Source organism: Colossoma macropomum, unplaced genomic scaffold (assembly GCF_904425465.1).
Source record: "Colossoma macropomum unplaced genomic scaffold, Colossoma_macropomum, whole genome shotgun sequence".
Lineage (NCBI taxonomy): Eukaryota > Metazoa > Chordata > Actinopteri > Characiformes > Serrasalmidae > Colossoma > Colossoma macropomum.
In genome coordinates this window covers 3,038,982-3,055,421 of record NW_023494792.1, presented here as the reverse complement: position 1 = coordinate 3,055,421, position 16,440 = coordinate 3,038,982, and the positions used below count along the sequence as shown (strand labels likewise).

Below are 16,440 nucleotides of genomic sequence, written 5' to 3'. Positions count from 1 at the left end.
TGTCAAAATGATTGTCTACAGTAACTGACCATATGCTACAGATGTAGCAGATAGAGATTAGGTTGGAATATGCTGGAGTATTCTTTTAATGCAGGGCTAAAGGAAAAGCTGCAGTGTTTCCAGTCTATATACATCATAACTCACTACTTCTAGAATACAGATCAACTTCAGAAAGCAACATCTGTAAATCAGTTCTGCGTGTGTTCACTGAGAAGCTAAGGTGTTAACACACTAAAGTGATTTCAAGGCTATGGGAAGTCCAGGCCAAAGCCAGAGTCAGTATGAGTTTCATGTCTCTGATGGTGTCCGCTTCAGGATACGGAGCACATGGTGCTTTTTTCTGAGCAGCGTGAGTCACAGGAGCCTTCAGGAGACTCCATGATGGAATCCCGGCCATCAAACTCTGGAGAGTCCAGCTCTATGTGAGGGTCCTGGAGGCCACCGTCCTGCAAGACATCTTTATGATGAGACTCAGATAGACACAGACACAGATATAGGCCTGTTCATACCTAGTTTTTACATCCATCACAAGCGATCAGATGACAAGTGAACTGTATGATTCACTAAACGCATCTCTGTAAATGCATGCCCAAAAACCTCTCTGAACTTGCTCAAAGCACATCCAGATCTTCATTTGTTTTACCGCAGCACAATGTGGTATCATTCTGCGCAAGACGACCAAACATAGGGCTAAGTTTTATTCCACGCTTCTATAATTTAACAATAGCTCAACCAGTTTGCACTGAAGTCCCTGTAGTTACTGAACAATAAGTCTTAGTATGTAATAAGCCGTGGATTTTAAGGGGGTAATTCGATTTTTTGCCAAGCTCTTCCTATAAAGGCAATCGTTTTTTCTGAATAAGTAAATAAATAACCCTACACTTTGTCTTACCTTACTAACAGACAACTCCTCCACTCGGCCCTCCTCCATGGACTCCTCCAGAGAGTTGCCAGAAGTTTCCATCTTGATTCGGTGAGAGCGGATAGACTTGACATCATCCTCATCCTCACCTGCCACAGATGGGAACACCTAGAAAAGGAGAGCAAATCAGACAGAACAAGACCAAAGTGGCTCTATGTACTTACTGTACACTGCCCTAAGGATGAAGTATTGCATTAGATGGAAAGCATTATGGAAATGGTTCAGACTTTGAGGAGAGGATATCGGTAAATATTGGTATTGGGCATGTAACTTTGTTTGAGCTGGATTAGTTTTACAAGCTAATTTGCACAAGATAAAGTATATGTACAATTTATTCAATAACAAAAACAACACGGCACGCAGCCATGTCTTTCAACAGGTTTTGTTATAACATCACCATGAGGTCAATTTAAAAAGGACCACTCTTACTGAGTGAACTAAGGTTCAGCCAATTATAGAACTACATTCAGTCTGCAAGTTTTACCTAGTAAAAACTAGAGCACTGCAGAGAGTACTGGATTGGAGTCAGAGATGTTGTCTGTAATCATGTAAATCACAGTACTTCCCCACCTAAAGCTAGTAATCAACAGAAAAAACAGTTCTATCAGAATTCAGAGTGCAGTGTACCAGTACTTCCTCATCGATGGGGGGCTCAGGGGGAGAGATTGCAGCCTTGCTGATGGTTTGAGCCTCAAACTGTGGGCAAGCTGCCTGCGCATTTCCATCCTTATCCCTCTTTCCCTTCAGCCAGTAGGTCTCAATCTCCACATTACCCTGCAGGACAAGAATAATGTAACACATAGGCATGAGTTACACAGTTCTGCTGGTTTGTTTTGGTGGAGAGCGGTTGCTGTGGTGACAGAGACTTAGCATGTGTTAATTGGTATTCAGTCTAACAATTTATCCAGCAATCTACCCTTAATTGCTAAGGGGAAGAATATAACAGCAACTGAAAAGAGATGCAAACACATTCACGCATAAACACACAGACATACTTGTTTTATTTTTATACAGTGTCAGGACAAGTGGATCACACAGTGCTTATATCTTCCACAAAGATTTTTATGTATGTAGGAATTTATACATTTATACAACATAATAATATGGTCTTTATAATAATGTCTGTTGTACAGAAACCTTGTATCTTCATTTTTTGTCATTTGACAACTTTTGCATAATTTGAAAATTCAAGCTGCCCTTTGCATTGTGTTCAGTTTTCAAAATGCGATGAACAGATCAATAAAATCTAAAACCTAATCTAGAATGAACATAAAGTCTTACATTAACTCTACTTAGAATATAAAATATATTATATTTTGTAAAATATATCTTAACACTTACCCCATCTGCAGTTCACCCACATATATATATATATATATATATATATATATATATATATATATATAATATATATATATAATACACACATACAAAACTTCATGTCTCCAAAATGATAACTTAACAGGAGAAAGAAAAAACATGCTTTACTTTTAATGTAAGTCAATGGAACCAGACTTTTTTCTGAGTATTTTTTGGCCCATTTCTGTTGGTCCATTCATCATGAAATTTACACACAATGTAAAGGGCAACAGGCTTTTCCACGTTATGTCAAAAACTAAAAAAAGATATAAGAGATACAAGTTTTTGTTCCGACAACATGTATATATATATATATATATATATATATATATATATATATATATCTACACACACACATATGCATTCACAGAAGCAGAGTCAGTTGCCCCCTGCTGTTGGTCATTAGTGAGTTGAAATAGCAGGCTGGAATCTGTGGGTCTTTAATGAGAAGAGTGTGATTCATCTCTGACCTCTAAAAGGTTAATGCCTTATACCTTCAGAGCTGTAGACTTCTTTCTGTCCATAGTGGTCTAACATCCAAACTTAATCATCTGTCCAACCAGAAAAACCTGACATATCTTTACCAGACATAGTCCATCTTTGTATTTCATACATGTTTTCACTGGGCACTTCATCAAAAACCTCTATCTTATAGCTCCACCTTGTTGGTGTACAATTAGAGAATGTAGCTCTTCTGTTGAGGCACAGTTTGTGTTAGTCATCCTCTACTCTGTTTCTGACCACAGAGACACTCTTTTCTGGATATTTTAGGTGGCACATCACTCTCAACCTAGCAGTGAGTAAAAGCTCCAGAAGCACCAATGTGTCTGAGACACTCATACCAATTTCGCACACACTACCATGTCAATGTCACTGCTGTTGAGAATGATCCACCACCCAAATAATATCTGGACATCAGTGGCCGTTTGGTCAGAAACTGACTTTTGATGTATGGGATAGAGGGGGCTGATAAATTGTGCAGCAACAGTTGTTACAGTAACAGTTGGGCTACAGTCTGTAGGTGTACACTTGTATTGTGGACTTATAAGGTACAGTGTGATTCAAAAGTCCGAGACCACATTAAAAAATGGGATTTTCAATTTGGATTTTAATTTTAACCCAAATAAATAACAGGGGGCTGTAAATATTTCAGCGATTCTTCCTTTCACCCATGTGCTGATGATATACTTTGCAATGGAAACCTTGTGTTGAATAGATGCATTTTCACTAGTAGCCTCATACATTTGGACCACACTGTAGGTGGACCTTATAAAGTGACCAGTCACTGGAAATGTTTCTAATAAAGTGCCTAAACGAGCAAACAAATACAAAGAAACAAAAGAACATGTATTAGTGTACTGCTTATTTGTAGGCAGCAGTAGCTATGCACACTGATTGGGTTGACTGGTGCACACTTGACTGGGTTGTTACTAGGGATGCACAGTCAGATTCGGCCAAGATCAAGATCAGCAGATTTTTTTGCTCAAAACATGAAATTGGCAGTAATTAAAATGGCACAACATATTTAGTGCCATTTAGATGAACCTTAGAAGGTTTTTTTTTTCAAATTTGCATTCATTTACATTTACATTGCAGTGATGAACTAACATATGTGGGAAAGCCTTTTTTTGATTCTCTTTATTGATTACCATCCTTCTTAATTATTTATGAATCTCCTATGTATTACACCTGATTCAGTTCATCATGCCTTTGGGATCATCTGATTATTATATAAATTACACAAATAATTTTGTGAATTATTATGTGAATATTCTGCAATAAATGGTTAAGATGTAAACAGTCATAAATCTCAAACGCCCATCAAGAATAACTTATTGTTGCAGATTTTCAGTCAAACCATTTGTTTATGGCAACTATTTATTGATTCCAAGCATTTGGCCTGTTATGTGTCTGTCCATATGGTTTTTCATCCACATTGTTGCTGTTATAATAGCTCACCTTTATGGTTATGGTCCCACGTCTCTCAAAAATGAAGTGACTGCCCTTCAGGTGCTCATAGGTAGCGCTGCTGAGTTGAATGTGCATCTCCTGAAACAAACACAGCAGATTTTTTTATTGGATTAACCAGGGGTTAGGCTTGTAAGACTGTGTGCAATATACACCGATCAGCCATAACATTACAACCACGTCTATGCTCATTATCCATTTTATCAGCTCCACCATGTAGGAGCACTCTGTAGTCCTACAATTACAGACTGTAATCCTTATTTTTCTCTGCATTCTTTGTTAGATCTTTTTGCTCCGTACCTTTTCAACCCCTGAGATTAACTCAACCAATTTAAAATTAAATAACAGCTGCTCATTGCAGCAACAGACTGGTTGTATTTTAGCCTTGATCATCAATCAGCCCAAATAAATACATCAGTTCAATTCATTTCCAGTAGGGTTTACTGAAGTGATGTGAATGTGCCTTGTGGAAATCTCTGTACATTAACTACTTGTCACCTCTAATAGACTGAGAATGCAATGAAGCAATAGATCAATCTCTAATAGCAGTATGAAGTGCAGTGTCTTTTGCTATTTGTTTGCAGTGACCATAAATAACTGCTCTGAAATTTGTAATGTCATTTGAAGTCTATTATATATATATATACAGTTTTCGCACCTTGTGACTCACACACCTTCGCACACCCTCATAAACACAAACACAAACCTTTCCATTGCTTTCCATGGCTGATGCCGTATGGACTGTATCACCATGGAGACCATAACGAGGCATTTTGTGACCCACGACCCCAGCAACAACCATTCCAGAGTGGATGCCTAAAAGCAGAGCCAATACGCCGAAGATCAAAAGAAGTCAAACCCACGTCATAGCGGAGGTTAACGGGCAGCATCACTGTGGGCAGAGATACGGCAGCACCAAGCCACTTCTTTAAAGATCACCATCTCTGTATGTGTGCTCACTGTCATGCTGAAAGGGCTAATTATGTGAAAATAATTAGCTGAAAGTCAGGTGGAATGACACGGAAAACATGCTCACCCTCGCTCAGTCTGTTTTATTATGACCTGGAAATGCACTGCAATGCTTAAGAACACTGGGTGGTGTTCACACCGAGCACCCTCTGCGAGAACGTGTTTGAATCCTATCTTCCTTAATGTATCATTAGCAATACATTCAGAGTCTTTGACCTTTAAAATATGCCCCCAGGGTAGGTAGAACATGTGCATGTCCATAGTGGGCAGAGTAATATGCAGAGTGAAAGCCTCAGGGTCTCACAGAAGGCCTAGTGATTTCCAGGAACTAAAAAGTACATGTCTTTAACAGAAGTACCGTGCTTGTTGTAGTCAAACTCAAGTGTCGGAGTAATACTCTTATCTCATTAAGTTTTGTTTGGAAACAAAAGGGTTGAAATCCAGTAGAAAGCTGGAGGTGAGGTCCTAATGCGTCAGACTGCCTACCAACATAATTAGGAACTGGCAGTGGAATTAATCACATTTTGATTTACAATGGGAGGGACCAATTGTACAATGACTCAGGACCTACAAAGTCACTGTAAAACTGCTCCACACAATGTAAAATATTTCTTCATTTCAGTTACAAGCTTCAAATAAAGAATCTCGCTGCTGTTGGGACAAAACCTCATATCTCCAAAATGACGATTTTACAGGAGAAGGAAAAAACAAACTTTAATTTTAATATAAGTCAATGAAACCAGACTTTTTTCCAAGTCATTTTAGGCCATTCTTGTCGGTCTATTCATCATGGAATGTACTCACAATATAAAGGGCAACAGACATTTTTAAATTATGTGAAAAACTGAAAAACAACAAAAACGGAGGTATGAGATTTTGTTCCGACAGCAGCAATATGAAATGTCTTTTACAACCTCCAAAAGTCTGTGTTTAATCTAGAATGTGCAAAAAATGTTCATTACTTTCTAGACCTCAATTGTAGATTGAGATTGTAGATGTTTTGTTCTTGTCTATTTTTGACAAGTTTCGACAATTCACAGTCTGATCTGAAGACCCAGCTCTAATAGTCAGGATTTGCCACTGGTCAAATTTGTAAAAGAAGAACAATGCTGCCTTTATTGTTGCACTGCAATAGTCTGTGAGTGTGTGTGCACGTTCAGCACACAACTATGCTATCAAAATTCTTGTCATTGATTTTTTTCATCACAGTAACTAGAAAGGTGTGTGAAGTTTGAAGTATTTTTCTGTGCATGTGTTTGCTTTCTCAAAGTTTGTGACACAAATATTACAAAAAATAATTTCTGTACTTAATATGATGACAGCTTTGGGAAATCATGTTACTAAAGGACAAGAGTCGATTAAAAGGCAGTAATAGATGACTCTGTGCCTCAGTGTTAAAGACTGAATGAGTTGTACAGTGATATGCCTGAGAATTTCCACCACAGAAGGAAAGAATCCACATACCCACTCTGATCTGGATGTTGTTGCCATTAGACGGGTCTTTGAGGTGGTCAATGGAGCGCACCATGTCCAAAGCCATGTCACAGATATTATGGGCGTGGTACTTAGTCTTCTCAGGAGCTCCAGCTACAACCATGTAGGCATCCCCAATAGTCTCAACCTGAAATTAACACGAGCACATGCGCCCATGATCATAATCATGCATAAACTCAGCAGGTGGAACCAGTTAAAACTAATAACTCAAATACACAAACATGCACATTTGACATATAAGCCCACCTTGAAGACTCTGTGCTTCTCGCTGAGAGTGTCAAAGAGTGTGTACATGGTGTTAAGCATGGACACCACCTGCATGGGGGTGATGTGGCTGCAGATCCGAGTGAAGCCCACCACATCGCTGAACAGTATGGTCACATCTGGGAACACCTGGGCCACACACATACAACTGAGACTAATTAACCTCAAGATATGAACATAACTAAAGATAATACAATCATTGGCTATTCCAGAACTTAAACTGGCATATTTGATAAGGTCACTTTGTTCATTTTTGAAGGAAAACAGGAAGGAAAGAATAAGAAGCCTTTGAAACCATAAAGCAATCTCTGTAAATGTGGTTATCCTGCAGTCTGAGAAAGTAAAGCTGAAACATTAATTTACAGAAACCAAAAACCACTAAGACTTTGTAAGTTTCTGCTGTTTATATCAGTTCAAGAAATGTGAAAATTGAGATTAAACAAATATAAATGACAAGCGACTGTCATATCAGTCAGTGAATCACTGATTAGCTAAAACTACTGAAGTCCGTTTCATTTGTAACCCTATAAAATCATACTGGCCTGTTTTATAATTATAAAAATAATGACAAAGAGTTCATAAAAAGGGGGCCTGGCTGGTGGCCTGCAGGGCTCTGTATGTGTCCTGACCTCACATGTGTTGACCGCAGGCTCTCCCTTGCGCAGCCTCTTAGCAACAGGTTTAGGGATCATCCTGTAGAGCAGGTCATCAGTCTTCTTCATCTCATAGTCCAGCATCTTCATACTTTCCTCCAGTTTACTGGACTTCTTCTGCTCCTGTGAGGGGGGGAAGAGGGGTCAGCAAAGTCATGCATTTCTGTCATGTGTCAAATGTCGATACAGCCAAAACACAAAGGTAACCAGGCACCAGTCTGAGCACTAGCACCTCTTAAATGAGCAAATAAAGCCCAGTTACATGCCAGTTTACATCTCTCTTTAATCGCTTTTAATACAAATGTTACATTATTCCAACTCTACATACAAGGCAACGAGTTACATACAGTTTCAACTCAACCTGCTGCAAAAACTGGAATTTAAATGCAATTTAATTTTATTTACTTTATTTTGAAAATTGTATTTACATTCTTTCTTGCTTTTCTTTTGCATTCAAAAGGCCCTTTAATCCACAAAACGACCATTTTTGATGCCTGTTACTTAGGTAAAAAGCCTTTCTCTACATTTTACCACCCTACAACTACAGCAGTATTTCAGCTCCTTTTAAAACAGAAATAAAACAGTATTGAGATGCCTCATGAGATGAACTCAAAAAGATGGATGCAAATACCTGCATTACTTAAAGCTGTCTCAGGTACTTGCTCCTCACAGTGCATGCTTTTTCTAACACAGTGAGGTGTCTTTTAAAACGTCCACCACTGCTATGATAAGCTTCATGGATGGCTGCATGCCAGGCTTTGATTGAATGTTTTATTTGAAACTCACAGAAAGGAAAAGCATACAAAATCCTGTATGTATAACATTCCCAATACGGTTTATTTTAAACAGCATGTTGCAGCGTTCTTCTGGTTACTGGAGAAACAAACACTTACCTGTATGAGAGCCCTCTTGAGCTCCTCAGACTGCTGCGTTCCTGCCAGAACCAGATCTCTGCTGGAGTCGTGCATACTGAGGTCATTAATGTAGAGTCCAGTCTTAAACATGGCACTCAGACTCTCCATTCTACAGAAAGGCAACATAAACATACCATTTAGACTCAAGTCAGAAGAAGAAGAAGAAGAAGAACCTAAATAATTACATTATTATAATTTATGAACTAAATAAAAAAATTATTTATTATTAAAAAAGATTATTCTTAAAATTAAATATGCTGAAACAGTAGATGAAATTAAATAGATAAAAAAAGAATAGAACTTTAAATTCTAAACAAAATGTGTGTCCTGAGCTTGACTGTCCAATAAAAGGCAGAATTGAGTTCCACAGTTTGAAAGCATAATAACAGAAAGAAACTACTTTTCCTATAATTTACGGAGGACATTTGCTGAAGGCTAGTATCTGTCGTGTGTTGGAACATAAACAGGTGCTTTACGGCCATTTAGATCTATAAATAAATACAAAAACTTTAAAATCTATCCTAAAGGATGCAGGCAGCCAGTGCAGTCCTATAAAATGGGCATGATATGCGCACTCTATCTTTTTATCCTTAGGATCCATGCTCAGAACCTAAAGAGCTCAGAATCTAAAATTAGACCCAGCTATCATACGTCAGGCATGTCATATAGCTTCTCATTAAATGGCTTTCTCTGCACTCTGCACGATTGTGATTTCGATATAAAAACTATTAGCCTTTCAGCCCTAGTAATCTGTGTGCACGAGTCAGTCTTACACAGGCGTTCCCAGGAAGATAATGGACTCCCATTCTGGCATGTATCTCATCTGGCCTTTCAGTTTGAGGCAGCGGCTCCCGTCCCCCCAGCTCTCCATGGCATTGGCACTGTTTCCATCTAACAGAGCAAAACAACACCAGCAGCCATTCATTCACCCTCTGTTACACAGTGGCACTCACCAAGTGTCTGAAATGCACTGTGTTGTGTTGTTTTGTGTTGTGTGAGAGGGGTTGTTGACCTTTGTAATCGTCTCCAATGATGGACTGGAAGGCCATGAGCTCCACGTCTACATCAGCAGAACGATTAGCATTCTCATAATCAGAGTCTGTGATGGAGAGACAATACAACCGATTCAGCACCTTCACTCAAGCTTTGGAATCAATTTGTCTTTAAATTGATAGAAAACATGGTAAATAGGACCTTCCTTACTCTGGACTCTATTATGAAGGTTCCGCTCCCTCTTCACAGGCTCCTTGGACATGATTTCAAACAGGTTGTTGGGGTGGGAGATGATCTGTGGAGAAGAACTAGATCAGTCAGTCTCCTGTTCCTTTGTTTTCCATCTAAGTCAGGCCACTAGATAGGACCTGATACTTAGACTGAAAACCATGTTTAGTCCATGGCAAGTCTCAATCTGTCAATTAGAGAAATATGATTGACCCTTTTCCTCCTGTACACATTGCGCTAACTTCTTTTCACTTCAAAAAAATCAACAAAACATGTCAAATGACCAGGGTGTTACTGAAACATACATTAATGTAACTTTAATGTAAAAATTAATGTAAGGAGACTTTATAACAAGTAATTTTGGTCCATTTACCATGCAGTGTAGAGGGTAGCTGGCATGTAAATGTAGAACAAAAATGGGATTGAAAAATTGAGGATTTGATATGACAGTAACAATATTATTTTCATAGCAGACACTGAATAATTGACTGACTAACTGAATAAGGTGTTAAGCACATTTCCCATCAGGCCCTACGCACCATGTTCCAGGTGAACTCCACCAGGGGGCGAGCCAGAAGGAATGCATCGTTGATCTTCTTCCCATCTAGATCAGGGAAAACTGTGGCCAAACCAGAGCCGACATTGTGCACCACCATGTCCTGTTAGAGATAATGACCGTTATTTTACAGAACATTCTATAACCGTGCGAAGAAGAGGAAAAGAGAGCTGCTTTACCTGTCTGAAGACAATGTTGAAGGGAAACACCTCGAAGAAAAAGTCACTGGTGATCGGCAGAATCTCTTGCTCCTCTTCGTCCTCTTTCTGGATGTAGCGATAAGCAGAGTTATCGAAGTTCAGTCTGAAAACAAGCGACAACATTTGCTAACATAAATAAGCTGAAGACAATAATGGGATTCAAAGTCACACAATAGACCATAGTTACTCACGATTACTCAGTCCTTTCTTACACCGAGCATTTCAACAAAACAAAGCCTAGTGAATCTTACTGAAGTATGTAGTGTTCTCCTGTGGATAAAGCAGAGGGTCTCCTACCTCATAGTGACGTGTGAGTAATCTCCCACCAGCTGCTCAGAGAGAACCTCCACATGGATGTCTGTATCATAGAACTGTTTGCCCATCTGTCTGAGCTGACCCATAGCATAGTGTAGGTAGCCCTTCCGCTTGCTCCTGCAGTCCAGGGTCAAACAAACCACACATATGCACTTTTACATTAGTTATATCAGAAGGTCAGTTCCATCAGTTCAAATTTGTGTAATGCATTTTCACATGTACATTTCAAGACATTTCATAAGTCATAACTCATTTTCCTTCTGTACTGTGACATATTTTGAAATGGTATTGCGGAGGGTCGCAGAAGTAGCTGAGCGTATTCTCTCGATGATAGGTGGGGGAGGTGGGAGGGTGGGCAAACCATGATATTATTAGTTAATAGTATTTTTTTCTTGCCGCTGGTGCATGGTGATGTAATCAAAAATCAGAAGACATTTTAAAGACGAGCCAAAGTCATGACATTCTGAAAAGATAATAATCCTTTAATGTTATGGTATTATCAGCTATACAATGAGCTTTCCTGAATTTGTATTTGAGTGTCTATTCTTTCTAATGGATAGCATAGCGTCATAATAGGTTATTTTCAGGGACACCCCCCACGCCCAAATTTTGATTTTGAGACATTCAGGTGGTTCAAGAGGCTAATTAGTGAGTCTTGGACCCCCTGTATTTCGCACCTTAGGTTCATAACACATATTAACAAGAAAATCAAGAAACGTTACAGGCTGATCAACTGCATTTGGGGTAAAGGGAATTGTGTAAATTAGATTTCTCACTAAACTGTGGCTTTAACTATGCTTTGAGCCTGGATTAGGATCCATGACTGGGGGGGTGTTTAAAGTCAACCTGAAATCAAAATTGACCTTCTTCCCTTGTTAGTTCATGTCCCAGGACATATTAAGCATGATTCATTATTTAAATTCCATTTAAAAGACTGATTCTTGTGTTCCTGATATCTTTGATCAAAATGAAAATGACCTTCTGATTTTTGATTACGTCGCTGTGCATCAGGTGGCCAGGGAAAAATAATATTAACCAATAACATCATGTTTCACCTCCACCCACCCCACCTGTCATCAATACTCAGCAAGCACAGAGACCCTCCCTAACAGCATGTGTCCTAAACACATTACTGGAAACGTAAATAAATAAATACATTACTGGAAAAGTAAATGTGTTGATTCATGTTACACTTTACCTGTCTGAGTGAATGAGTGTGTTTCCTACCTGTAGTGCAGCGTAACTCCGGTAGCAGACTCCTCTTGACAGAAGAAGGTGGGGGGCTGAACTTTGGGATAACTGAAGCGCAGGTACTCATGCAGGTTATCCAACCCGTTGACAAAGTCACGCACATGACGGCCCAACACCTGGCACACACACACACACACACACACACACACACATTCACATGGAGAAACACAAATAAAGTATTCACAGTTCAGTCTGCTATACACTCTCATAATAAGTTTAGCTAACAAATTACATGTGAATATTCTGTAAAAGTCAAGTTACAAGAATTGCTGACACAAAATTGAGTAGCACCTTGAGGATCCTGTCATAGCCGTACTTCCCCACAAAGCCCAGGAAGTAAACACCCCAGGAGTTCATCAGCTCATTATAGGGGGTACCTGTAACACCGCTGGCTGCTTTCGCTATGCGTGGGATTACACTCTCACTGTAGACCTACACAACACACACACACACACACACACACACATTTTCACAATTTCTTGTTAGTCTACTAGAAACTGCAAATTCAGGCCTTGACTTATTACTACCAGACATTAGCTTTGCTACTGCCTTATCATGAAAGTGTCCATTCTATAAGTTAAAGGGACACTGCATCACTTTAAATACACTTCACTAGTTATCAGCTAATAGGAAACAACATCTGACAATGTTTAGTTATACTTTAGTTTAGTTATAATTGTCTTTCTGGGGTTCTGGCAGCAGAATGTCAAAATTTTGACCTTTCTATGCCAAAATAATGACTTAATTTCTCAAAATCTTGACTTACTATGTCTAAGTAATCAGTGATTTTCACTAGAAATATTGACTTACTATGTCAAAATAATGACTTGTTTGACTAAGAAAAAAAAGGAATTATTAAATTCCAAGAATCAAGCAATTATTTCTGGATACTGAGCCAAAATCTCAGGGGGAAAAAGTCATTATTTGGAGATTTGAATTCAAGCTTTTCAGAAAATAAGTAATTATTTTGACATAGTCAATATTTTAAAAGAAGATAAGTCATTATTTCAAGATATAGAGTGAAAGTCTTGAGAAAATAAGTCCTTATTTTGAATACTTCCTGAAAAGAAAATTGGTGATTTGTTGTCTCCACCCGGCAGTCCCACTCTTTACATTCAGAGGCTATCCATTTCTGTAACATTGACATTTACAGGTACTAAGAGGAAATGAATGAATTTAAGTGAATTATACAAAGTAATACATACAATGATAACTGAAGTGCTACTAAGAGGAAAGTGAAAAAAGTCAGCTCATTCTGTGATACCAAGTACACAAGTACCAACGATACAGGTACTATGAGTAAATTAAATAAGTAAATAATCCAACCTGGTGTGTGACGAAGGAGTGGAGTCTAACGTCTGCTCTCTCTCTCACCAGCTTCCACACGTCATCCCCGTACGACTCCTTAATGAAGTCATGCAGACTCTCACACAGCAGACCATACATGATGACTGTACAGAGATACACAGAGCAGCAACAGCTAGGTTAGTGTTAGGGCTGTAACTACTGAATAAATGAGTAATCGAGTAACCTGGCGATTGTTTTTGACTAATAAAATTAATTAGAAAATGTAATTTAATACATTTTAAGCCCTGCTTTAATCCAACTTAGTGCTGAATGTGAGAGTTTGTTGAGCATCTGCCATAATGACCTATGGATACCCCGTTTGTCACTCAAATTGAGAGCTAGTTACTAAGTCAGTTCATTAAGAATGTAAATTTTAATCACTTTGCCTTTATAATTTTAATCAAGTAATTGTGACAGCCTTAGTAAACGTACATATACACAGAGAGGGTAGCGGACTCACACACTCAAAGCTTTAGTCTAATCCGCACTCACGTCTCAATCACGCTGACTCAATGCAAATCTACGGTAGAGAGTCTGTGGCAGGTCCTGTAGAAATCCCTACACCTGAAAGTACATCAACAATGAAGAAAAAAAGGCCCAGTAGTTATTAGCACATTCTAAATGAATGGCCCATGAATAGAACAGGGCCCATCTGGATGAAGAATGTTTCCAAAGAAAGATATATATTCTTCTTTTTCCTTTAATCTCCTCAATTTGAAAGAATCAAAATGCATCTAGATTCTTCTGAACATGGAACCCAACCACAGATCCTCCAAAATATGAACCACCCGCCAAAAGGCTGTGCATGAGTCAAAGATCTCAGAGGGAGAATGCTCTTTGAGAAGCCTCTCCCTTGTGAAATTATTATTTAGGACATGAACTAATGCTAAATCATCAGCCTTTCCTAATTCAGTGTGAACTAACCTGACTCGAGCTCCTTCTGAGACGCCGGAACTGTTGAGAATCTTCCAGCTGGGCCAGCATCATTACTTTTGTAAGCCGGCCCACTTGTGTCAACTGTTGAGTGGGAGAGTTGAGCCATTGTTCTGAAGTCAACTGGCAGTGACATGACTGGGAGGCTGCCAGCAGCAGGTCTTCTCTCAATCACACATGCTCGGCTGAAGGGCCTCTTCCCTGACCGGTCTGAGGGATGGACAATATCAGAATCAGGCAAAGAAGCTCTCACTTGTTGCAGTGGTTTGTGCCATTTTGGAGTTTCTAATGAAGCCCTGCTGAGGCCTCAACGTCAGCACAATTTTTAAACTTTTGACATGTTAATAAAGGCTTTTTAATACGACTTATTTGAGAGTGTGAGTGTTTTTTCAAATTACTCATCTTTCATTTCTTTAACTTTCAGTCAAAACAGCCATTAAGTGCAAGACATTCATTTTCAGGAGATATTTCTGAGGAGATTAGAAATAAAATAATACACTTGCATAAAAACAGAGTAGGTAAAAGAGAGAGAGATAACAAGCATTACCAGAACTAGTGTCTGTCCATCCTTATACTGTGAGACGACAACTCAGCATGGGTCTGAAAGAATGTGTAGCTGTTAAGAAGACCTTACTGAGAAAAGGAAACAAAAGAAGAAGAAAATCTGCAAATCGAACAAAGAAGATGCTGGTGTTCTCAGAACAATGGACTGACCACCCCAGAGTCCAGATCTCAACACCACTGAATGTGTTTGGGGTTACTGGGCTTCTGAGAAGCAAATACAACCAACTTCTATGACTGAACTTGGAGGTGTGGAAAAACATTTGTGCAGATTTCTATAAAAAACTGAAAGCAAGTGGTTACAGGGGTGGTGTAGCAGGGCAGGGGTACTCCAGGACCAGGGGTGGCTTTCTGTGTGAAGGATGTTATGGCTGCATTTTAAAGCTGTGACTGATTCACTCAAATCCAGACGGACAAACAGAAATACAAACAGACGATACCTTAATCTTTAATCTTTATTCATGACTCTAACCCCAGACTGACCTCACCTTTTGTGACTGCAACACCACATACAGGTCATGTCCTTGTGTACTTTTCCTCGCATACACAAGCAGACACACACACACACACACACACACACACAAACACACACACACAAGAATGTCTGGCTGCCATCCTGAGGTGTGTCTGAAATGTTTACCACTATCCATCTCAGATGAAGCAGTGACAGTCTGGACAGACTCAGCTGTCCCGCTTCACACACACACACACACACACGCACACACACACACAAACACACAAAGACACTTAACCAACACCCTCTCTAAAATGTGCACACACACGCATGTATACACAAACCAATTTGTTTTTATACAATCTTAGAAAATGAGATCATATATGCATTCTATATACAGTACTAGTCAAAAGTTTGGGCACACTTACCCATAGAAGGGTTTCCTCCCTTTTGCTATTTTCCACATTTAAGAAAACAATTATGAAATAAACATACTAACACATACGGAATTTTGTAGGAACCAAAACAGTGTGATTATTCTCTCAAGCAGCATCATGAGGAGGTACTTGAGATGTTTTCCCAACAGAGGAAGACACACATATGCTGAAAATAATTTTATTCATGGGCATCAACTTCACTGCTTGTATTTGTCTTAGAAACAATTTTCATTTAAATTTAAGTAGGACCTTCAGATCAAAATATATTTACATAAAGATTATATAAACTGCCACTCAAAACCTTGCAACATATCAAAAACATCTGCACTTTCACCCTTTTGCATTCACTGTGTTTCAAGATGAATGGACCAACAGAAATGGTCCAAAATTACTTGGGGGAAAAAATCTTGTTACATTAACTTACATTAAAAGTTAAAAACATTTTGTCCTTCTGCTGTAACATTACCATTTTAGAGATATGAGGTTTCGTTCAGACATTGGCGATGTAAATGGATCATTCTACCAAACTGGTTCAAAGTCAGAGTTGAAAACACATTTAAGACTTAACTGACTTGGATTTTAAACTAAAATCATTTTGCTTTGAATGACCCTATACCTTAAT

At 38.8% G+C, this 16,440-nt stretch overlaps 1 protein-coding gene across 1 annotated transcript; it reads right to left on the bottom strand.

The window, feature by feature from the left end:
• Nucleotides 1-262: 262 nt before the first annotated feature.
• Nucleotides 263-13,532, bottom strand: LOC118811267 (soluble guanylate cyclase 88E-like). The gene is made up of 18 exons (XM_036575423.1): nt 13,413-13,532; nt 12,378-12,518; nt 12,063-12,202; nt 10,818-10,952; nt 10,500-10,623; nt 10,304-10,423; nt 9,747-9,831; nt 9,556-9,642; nt 9,317-9,434; nt 8,523-8,652; nt 7,606-7,752; nt 6,959-7,105; nt 6,683-6,839; nt 4,956-5,065; nt 4,241-4,330; nt 1,550-1,696; nt 893-1,030; nt 263-470 (listed from the first exon to the last, which is right to left on the bottom strand). Exons 1-18 carry the CDS (start codon nt 13,530-13,532, stop codon nt 312-314), a joined length of 2,295 nt encoding a protein of 764 aa, XP_036431316.1. The 3' UTR covers nt 263-311.
• Between the last annotated feature and the right edge of the window lie 2,908 nt (nt 13,533-16,440).